This window comes from Rhopalosiphum maidis, chromosome 1, assembly GCF_003676215.2.
Source record: "Rhopalosiphum maidis isolate BTI-1 chromosome 1, ASM367621v3, whole genome shotgun sequence".
NCBI classification, from domain to species: Eukaryota; Metazoa; Arthropoda; class Insecta; order Hemiptera; family Aphididae; genus Rhopalosiphum; species Rhopalosiphum maidis.
This window is the reverse complement of record NC_040877.1, coordinates 30,099,696-30,109,867: the sequence shown is the minus strand read 5'-3', so window position 1 is coordinate 30,109,867 and position 10,172 is coordinate 30,099,696. Positions and strand designations below refer to the sequence as shown.

Genomic DNA, 10,172 nt, shown 5'->3' with positions numbered 1-10,172 from the left:
TAATAGATTTAATGATAAACAAGTTCTTTAGTAAAACTAATTCTGAAATAAACAGAATTACGCATACGTTTTAGTGGACTGTTATACAAATTTTAATATTATGCTGAAAAAACATTAATGTAATTAATGATAAATAAAATTCAAGTTGTTCAAGAGAAATGTTCATTTTTAAATATCTACTAGAAGGTTGTTTTTATAAAAATACAAACTAGAAAGTAATAATTATTTTATTTACACTTAGAGCACCAAATGAATTAAAATATATTAGTCAACAATTTTACTTGAGTCTCCTAAATAAAGTTTAAAATATATAACAATAAAATAATATTAAACATAATATTACAAATATGGAAGACTAACAATAATAATACAAATTCTTCTGTGTCAATATATAATATTAAAGGACCAGTTTAATATATATTTTATATATTAGATTAGAATTATACTCTTATTATTAACCTGTTTTCCTTAAGGTAACTTTTTGTAAAATAGTCATTGCAAATGTTCAGAACACATCAGTTTCTCGAACTTTTTTTGTTTCTTTTGTTTTTCGCCTTAACGAGGACTGTTGTATGTGGTAATATTTGAACGTATCTTCGGGTATTTCTAACAATATGAGCTATTAGAACAGAAATGGGGAAATCATAGAAACATTTTTAACTAAAAAAATATCAATAAGACATAATTTAATATAAGGGTAAAAATACCTTTTTAATAATTCTCTCTTCCTCAAGCATATGTAATGGTGGATTTCGCAAGGCTTCTAAAGTTTCACACATGGTAGGAAAACGTTTTTTGAGATCTGAATATGATTTTTCTGGTAATGATATTTTAATCATTATTAAACCCATTTTGAAAAATGTTTTAATGCCTACAATTAATAAATAAATAAAATTCTATTTATAAGAAGATTTTTAAATTATTTACCATCAAATAAAAATATATCCCAAAATCTCAACAAAGTGGGCCATGGCAATGTTCTTGTGAAAGCACATAAGAACCATTCAGTCATATACATAATTGGATCAATGCATTGCTTTTTCTAAAAAATAAAATATATTATGTTATAATAAACACAAATCATACATTATTCAGATGTAAAATGATACACTCACCAAAAGTTTGTAAATTTTTGGCTCACGTTCTTTTAACAATGCAAAAAGTATGTTACCATCTCTAATCAATGTTTCCTAAAAATAAAATAAATACATTAAATTAGACAATACTCTTTTGAAACATATCTATTGTTAAAAATGTTCAGTTACCATTCCTGGACTGTAGTAATCACTAAGGTAATCGTCACAAATTGCTACGAAACACCAAAATGCTTGCTCAGCTGGCATGTGCATGAGAAGAAATGCAGCAATTGGAGCTTGTGCTTGACAATATCCAATTACAGGGTTTAATATTGTATACGCTTTGAGAACATTGAATAATTCTTTTTGGCTGTCGAACAAAAACACTTAACTAATATTAAATGTTATTAAAATTGTATAAATTTTTATTAGAATTTACCCTGTTCCATCGTTGTCGACAAACATCTCATGATATGGGAACTGTCGATGTAGATCTTTTCTTATGTCTTCAATCCATTTACGATCTCCTGGCTGGTCACATAGCTTAAAATATAAATTTTTCTTTTGGTCCAACAATTTATTTGCTTTAGTTAAATACAACCAAGCTCTGGGCCTGATTGATTGAGGTATTCCTTTTCTACATCTGTTTTGTACCTAAAAAAAAAACACATTGTTAAGATAAAATATTTAAAATATGTACAAGAACCATTATTATTTTAAATGTTATTACTTTTTTAAAATTCCTAATCATTTGTTTATCCCAATTGGCAGTCATATTAAGCCATTTTCGTTCACGTTCTATTGTTTTGTTAGCTGATATCATGTGTTTCCTACAATTAAACATTTTGTTATAAAAATTTCACACAGTAATGAGATAAAATGTAGTTATGTATTTAAGATTTATGTAGAAAGTATAGAAAATGTTCTCACACATGGAACAGGGAGGAGTTAAGAGCAAGCCAAATATACTTCCTTTAAAGTTTAACTAGTGAACTATAATGTTGTTTTCATGCAATACCCTTAAATGCATAATTATATTGAATCAAACAGGAAGTACGCAATGCACACACTGTAGCATAACAAATAGCTAGGATGACCAAAAGAGGATTTAACTTCCTGTGTTCAATATTATTTAAACCATTGTCAATATACAATATTGCAAGTATATAGTTTTATAATATATAAAAGCCTGATTTGACTGTAAATTAAAATCTTTCAAACCGGGATTGTCAAAATTATATGCTAAGGAATTTTTAAAATATAGCACATTTTTTTTATATAATCAAATACGTCAGACATAACTAAATTTTACATGATTATATTTATTATCATATTTAATATTATTGCATTTGATTAGTTATTTTTATGAAACTTTCACAATGATAAAGAAAGTTTAAGAATTTTATTTAGATGTCTATGAGTGTCAACATTGATTTCACAATAATAATCAAGGTGTGGTCAATGCAATACAAAACAATCTATAACACATCACACTTAGCTCTTACTGTAATTTGTTTCATTTAAATAATAATGATTATGATAGTTATATTATTATTTATTAGATAAGTATTATTTTTAAGGTAGTCTATAACATAATGTGACTTAATACAATAAATTTCATTAAATTTAGAAGATATTATGAGTAGTATTAAAATAATATTTTTAGATTTATAAACAATAATTATCTTTTGTTATCAAATCTTATGTTATGTATTTAAATTATTGTTATCCATTTATGGAAAAAGAAAATAATTATATTTAATTGACTTGTTAATAAAAAAAATATTGAAATGATGATTATTATAAGAAAACTATGTATAAAACATGCAATTATTCCAAAATTCTTTATAATAATTATAATAGATTATGTTATTAATCATTATGAACCACAAAAACTATAGGTCATGTACATAATTTAAAATTAATATCAAAAAGGAATGGTCTCACAATATTCATAGGCGATGAAGCACTTACGATTCGTTGAGGTATTGGGCACCACCTAAGAAACCATGTCTGTCAGGCACTGTTGACACTACTGAACCGTTGGGAGCCAGCGATGAGCTGGCATCTGAGTAGTTGTCTTCGTCGTTGTCGACATATTGGTTTTCCATTTTGTTCACAGAGAACGGACTAGCCGCTTTCATGTTATTATAATATTATTTCGTGTAATACACGAATCCAAACGACTTGTGCGGGTAAGACTTACTACAATTATTATCGAGCTGTAGATACTCAGGTTTTGTAAACTGTCATTAACATAGGTGCTTTTCAGTTTACCAAGGTGTTGTGATCTTCGAACACGATACCTACCAACACCACAAAACCATGAACAACAGACAACAGTGTGCGGTTAGTTAATAACAATATATTATGATTTAATATCCGTCGGTGGAATATTATGATAAATAATATTATTAAACAACAGTAATTTACGCACTGCGCTCGCACGGTGCGGCGTGTCGGACATAAGCGTAACGCGCGTTTGGCGAAAGAACGGTAGTGGCGCGCTGTGCGTGCATAGCTTTCTGTTCAGTCCATCGCACGCAGCAGAAGATAACAGAACGATTAAAGTACCCACGATCGACGAGTGGTGGCGATGATTACGAATGCAGAATAACGCGAACGATTCTGAGTTTTCTTATTTTTCTCGGTATTTTTTTCTTCGTTGATAAAGGCCGTTGCGGTGGTCGGCATTTGATAATGATGATAATAATAATAATAATAACATTAATATCGGCCGATCGCCAAGGCCGATGGAAAGAAGTGATGGGTCCGAGCTCGAGCAAACAACAACTGACGAAAGACCATGCAAAACTACTGATACGACACGACTGGCGATTGCCGATTGGCGACTGCCCAGCGAAGTCTGGAGTGGCGCGGCAGAGTGGAGTGTAAATCGTCGAGCGTAGCGGGGAACAGCTGCTGTGGCGGCGGTAACTGGCGGACCAGCGTGGAAAAATATTAAATACGCAATTTATAAGAAAAAAACGTGTCATTTGCAGGTTTACAATATCGTTTTACTTGTTTTCGTTGTGCGTTGGTCGACCCTACCCATATTAGTAGATAATTATTATAATATTATAATTTTATAATGTCAATACTGATGATACTGTTAATTGTTAATATTGCCTTCGCATAACGTGTGGCGAATTCCAGTGAGGCTCACGGCGACAAGCCAAAAATATCCGCACCGTCGTTTTTAAAAATAACAAAGACCGCGCTATTTTTATATTTTCGTTATTTGTTAGTCGTCTTGTGATGAATTCATTCAACTGCGGTTACGTAATGCTTATGACGCACCTATCCACCTAACTACCTTATTGTTATTTATTACATTTTAGACAACATTGAATATAGTACGTAAAGCGCTCACTGCGTCAGTTACTCACTAGTTCATTACGAATGTTACCGATAAATGATAAATTAATTGTGCTAGTTAGTCAATGGTCGGGCTAGTACTTGCGGTCCCTCCGAAAGATTGTAGTTTTCCGTAAGTTCATTGAAATTGTTGACATTCCGATTGCGAACACTTGGGTGTAGCCGGTGGAAGGCCAAGCAGTGACATATTTACGTTAGATAGCCAGGATGATAGTAACCCCAGAACCGTTGTTATTTTTATGTTTTAAATGTTTTAATAATTAATTTAATATAGGTTAAAATGTATATTTTTAATGAAATATTAATAAATATCTCATGAGTAATGACAAAAAACCATTACCTATGTAAAGCAAGTCGTAAGTGTACTTATAAAAACCAAAATATTATATATTAAATGATTATTTAATTTTAAAACTTAGCTGATTAATAAGCAATTTATAACAGATTTAATTAGGATCACTTTAGAGAATTAATCTTCAACATAGGAAAAGTATGCACAAAGATGTGTTTTTTTTTCTTTTTTAATAGAGCCGTTTGAAAACGAGAAAATGTGTAGAACTATAATAGTGATAGAAATAACAGAATTCACTACTCAAGTTGGAGAGGGTATACGAGGGGCTGTGATTAAGCTCCAGCTTAAACAGTTGATTCTGTTGAAAATTATGATCCATCCGTAGCTTATTGAAGTATATCAGTATATGTTTTGAATTTATGATAACAATTATGGCTTGTGGCGACTAAGTGTCATAAGTTTATGCTATGAACTAAACCATACTTACCACACACTCCACACTCCACTTTACTAATAATACTTTGGTCTATGGCAGTGGTGCGCTACCTTTTTTTAATCCATGACCCTCAAAATTATTTATTTTGATGATACGACCCCCTTCTACCTACATTATGTAAGTGTATAATATACGAGTATACTTACTTAATGGTCTTTAAGTATACAAAAATGTTATTAATGTAAATTAAATTGTTAATTTTAGGTAATTTATTAATTTATTGGTGACTCCCACATTACGCACTACTAGTCCTATGGTTGTATTATATTTATTATCTTCTGTAGTTCCTGTTATGAGGACGTCACACCCAAATGTATTGTCTCCGTCTTACACTCTATACGTCTTACACACGTACGGCCTGGACAAAACACGTTACGCAGTCTGAGTAGAACTCGCTAAATTTTGGAGGGCAAGACAATAAGTTTTTTTTCATTATTCTCTATATAACATTCATTATATCGTTTAAAAATAGCGAAAATTTACAAATTTTTAACCTTTACCTTTCAAAATTTCAATTTTAAAAGAGAACTCATTGTTTTGCCCTCCAAAATATTATCATCTTTTAATTAAGAAATAGTCTATTCTATAATCAATGCTACCACAACCACGTAACATAAGTCACGACCGTGGCCGCAACAGGTTGATATCACAGGTAGGCAAATATTTAAGGCCTGAAACTACCTATGGTTGAATGGAAATGTTAAGAAAATTTACTAAAGAGGAGTTTAGGTACTATTGCCAGTTTTTGTCTGACACATGAGTTGCACAACTTGTAACGTATCAATTTTTCATTGATCAGAATCAATTTCATGTTGTTAGCTTTAGTATTAGAGTAAATTAACCTATATTAACTTAAAGTTAGCAATACCTATGTAAAATATTACAATTTAAAAACGGTTAAAATAATAATTCTAAATGTAAGCTAATAACTTGCTTTTTAACTAAAAATAAATATTATGTAATAAAAAAATTAAAATATCGTTAAATAACAATAATGTAAAAATAGAATAGTATGAGGCAGTAGCCATTGTCTCCCCCACCATCGGCTGTATCAACTTAATGTAAAGACGAACTGTTATTGTTAATTGTTGATTACGTTTTTTTTAGTACTTTGGGTTTGCCCCCCCCCCATTTTAAAATTCTGGTTACGCCACTGGTATAAGGGTTTAGTGTTTTATTGAAATATTGTACTAAAGTTTTTCTTATAGTAGTTTAAGGTTAATCATAGTAAAGAGCAATAAGGAAATATTTTTAATTATCAATTATTATCCTTTAAAAAAAAAAAATTGTAAATTTACTTCTGCAATTAGAAGAGATAATTTGATAAAACGGTAATACAAATTCGTATATAATATTATGCGATTAGTGCCGTTCAGATAATTAGAACTTTCGAAGTCTGAACACAATATTTATTTTTTAAATGGAATTTTCCACTTTTATACAATGTTGTCAAAAGTAGGTAATCTTTAACAATAGCCTGCAATAGGGTAGGTACACGCGTATAGTTAACACATTTTTTTTTTTATCAATGTAATAAAAAGTGTAATTATGATTTATTAGACGGAAACATTAGCTAAATATATATGTCATAACATGGTAATTGACAATGAAATAACGCATATTATACACTTTAGAGGCTGCAACCTACATCAACACGAATTCATACCTCGAAAATCCACGGCACCACGCCGTTTTGCATTTTACCGCCTTTCCCCCTCGACCGGCGTATGGAGCAGGGCAGGCACGTATACAGGGGGGTGTGTTTGGGGTTCAAACCCCCCAAAAAATTTTTTTTGTGTAAGTGCCTGGATCAAGACATATAAACATATAATACAAACCATTGCAAATGTACAACTCCGATAAATTATAAAATTGCTGTTTTTGTAAATTCGACAGCCATGGTCATTGTCCATTGGTCGTGTGATATTAGGTATATTATATTTACGATATAGACATCAATGTATTCGCGAGCAATGGGCATATACACATCCGACTGCGTAATAATAATAAGTTAGGTGGTTTCCTAGCATATATAATTAGGACGCGATGAACGATTTCCAATAAATGTAGAATGTAGATATGTTCCGTTTGAATTTTGGTGATTTCAGAACATCGCCGCACGACTGCACGAACCACGACTTACAAGTGCAATTATAACACGTGTATAACAATAATAAAAAACAAATTATTTTTACATGAATGATCTAAGAACACGCATAATATTCGTGTCATTGAGTTAATAATAAAACACGGTAATAAACGACCATATTTAAGTATTCAACGAATTACGGAGGTGGAACGTGATATAATATTTTAGTATAAATTTATTGTATCAAGTTTTTAATACTTTTTTTTTGTTTTTCTATAATAGCCGATAGGTATCGTTATGAATATAATGTAAAGCGAAAATAAGAAACTTACCTAAATATTTTTAGTTATATATAACCTAACCGCATATATGTTGCATTTATTTGACTCCATCTATTTTGTTTCGACTTAGCCGGCTATTTGCTGTTCATACTAAATAGTAAGTATTTATTAATAACACTGAGTGTTAAATTTAATAAATTATGTAGTTATTAGTATTAAGTATAATATTTATAAATAAATGTTTCTAAATTTACTTACTTAATGTGACCCAATATTATCAAAAGTTATAAGAGGGTTCGGGACTTCTTGCATTTGCATGAAATGGAAATGGAGAAACTGAATATTAAATTTAAATTTGCATATTTTTGCATATTTTGTAATATTTTTGGAAAAGTGCATATTTGAGCAATTTTTAGCATATTTGTACATATTTTGCATTTTTTAAATTTATATGTACGTAAAATTGTCTGGAAAAATTCTATTTGGAAAACATTCAAAAATATTTTTTTTTAATAAATTAAAGTCTGTCGTATCTGACTAGTATATTTACTTACGATACTTTCTTTGTTGCTTAAAAATCAAAATTTTTATCGACAATATCGACAATTGTATATTGTTGTAGTAAAACCTAATAATGACATCTAGATTATAAATCGTACGACGAAATAAAAAGCAGTACGTGTTCGTTCGTTAATCACGATTTTGTACCTATCTAATTTTTAAATTTTTATTTTTATAATTATAATATGCTTTATATGTTTCGAAAATAAAATAAAAATGAGTTGCATGTTTTTAAGCTTATTTTGATGATTTTGATTACTTATTTCGATAATTTTAAGCGCAACAAGTTCCGAACCTTAGCTAGTTATAACTATATATTTATACATTTTTTTTTTAAAATACATATCGTTATTATATGAATTATTTGTATATTTTCTTTAACATGTATAATATTATTACCTTTACCTATATTAAACGTAAATATAAGTTCAACATTATTATGACTCATATAGCCATTTAATTTCCAAGATTAAAAAATAAAAACAAAACTTGTGTTCAACTTCATAAATCTTTATTTATTTAAATATTAATATAAAGCTTTTTTCTACTATTTTTATAAATTTTAAGCTAGACGGGTGTCGATAGATAGATATAATTATGAGTAGTAATCGCCAATCGTCGGAATTGATAAATTCCCCAATTTCAACATAATACACTTAATTATCGTCACTATTACATGTACTCGTATGTATGTTGCTATTATAACCAATAACTATAGTATAAATGAATTAAATGATATTCCATGTAACAAAGTTATGGGAAATGAATTAATATTTTTCATGTGATTGTATTTTATTCGGGTTTTACTTGCGTATACTAAATATAATATAAATATTTATTTTGTTTATTTATACAAGAAATATGTGTAATCTATGTCTCTATGGAATTCTAAGAATGGTATGATTAAAAATGTTTAATATATGCAATGCTTAAACTTATACATTAAGAAAATATATATATACGTCAGTCAAACTTTGAGGAGAGATGATTTTTTTTTAAATTTATTTTAATTTGAGTATGTATATTGTATATAATTTGTAATTGGTAATTAATATTCATCTATATCAGATCATAACAAAATTAACGTTTGAGACGTTTGGTGGATTATCAGAAATTATGGAGACACCTAGGTTCTTTACAAGTGGATTAGAGTAGGAGATTAGACGACTATTATAGAAGCGTTTGTAAATAAATAGTTTAGCTTCTTCACGGACTGTTTTCAATTTGAGATTCAAATGAATTGTAGAAATGTTTAGGCGAGGGGCATTAATTAATTTCCATAGCGAAATATTTTGGAAAGTTTGAATGTTGTATTGGATGTTTTAAGTTTTTGCATTTCCCTTATAGCAGGGATTCTCAAACTTTTATAAACACTGTACCCCTTTTTATCAATACATTTTTTTGGATACCCCTTCTTAGTTAATAAATTAAAATATATATAAAAAAATTTAAAGACTTACATACATTTTGGCCAGACTTGTACTCCTTAAAAAATTTCGAGTACCCCCAAGGGGTATGCGTATCACAGTTTGAGAAACACTACCTTATAGTATAAATACGTATTATATTAAACAATAGTATACTATATAAATAACAATACTCGTTGTTTGGAAAAGTTCTTTGAAAACTAAAAGATATTTAGATACTTTAAATATTTATATGTATATGAAGTAGAGTAACTAGCAAGACTTATATTCGGGAATGTCCCGAGTGAGTGAAACTATCTCATTTTTAATTTTACTTTTTTTATAGCCCAAATACGTCCATAGTTTTATCCACAAATTATGTATTATATAATAATTTATAATAGTCTAAGTACGTACTCGATTTGCAGTCAAAACTTTAAGAGACAGAACCAACAATTGAATATTATTATAGTATAAATGTATAATTATATACGTATTTTTTACAGCAATGGTCAATTACTAGGAATTGGCAGTGGTGGAGGATACCACATTTTATTTTATCTTTGATAATATCTGGGAACGACTAAAACTTA

General features: G+C 29.2%; 1 protein-coding gene across 1 annotated transcript; it reads right to left on the bottom strand.

The window, feature by feature from the left end:
* Positions 1-241: 241 nt before the first annotated feature.
* LOC113560675 (TBC1 domain family member whacked) lies at positions 242-3,921 on the bottom strand. The gene is made up of 9 exons (XM_026966698.1): positions 3,514-3,921; positions 3,051-3,382; positions 1,807-1,906; positions 1,516-1,730; positions 1,266-1,446; positions 1,116-1,190; positions 928-1,042; positions 708-871; positions 242-619 (listed from the first exon to the last, which is right to left on the bottom strand). The coding sequence occupies exons 2-9, from the start codon at positions 3,218-3,220 to the stop codon at positions 506-508; spliced, it is 1,134 nt and encodes a 377-aa protein (XP_026822499.1). The 5' UTR covers positions 3,221-3,382; positions 3,514-3,921; the 3' UTR covers positions 242-505.
* Positions 3,922-10,172: the final 6,251 nt, after the last annotated feature.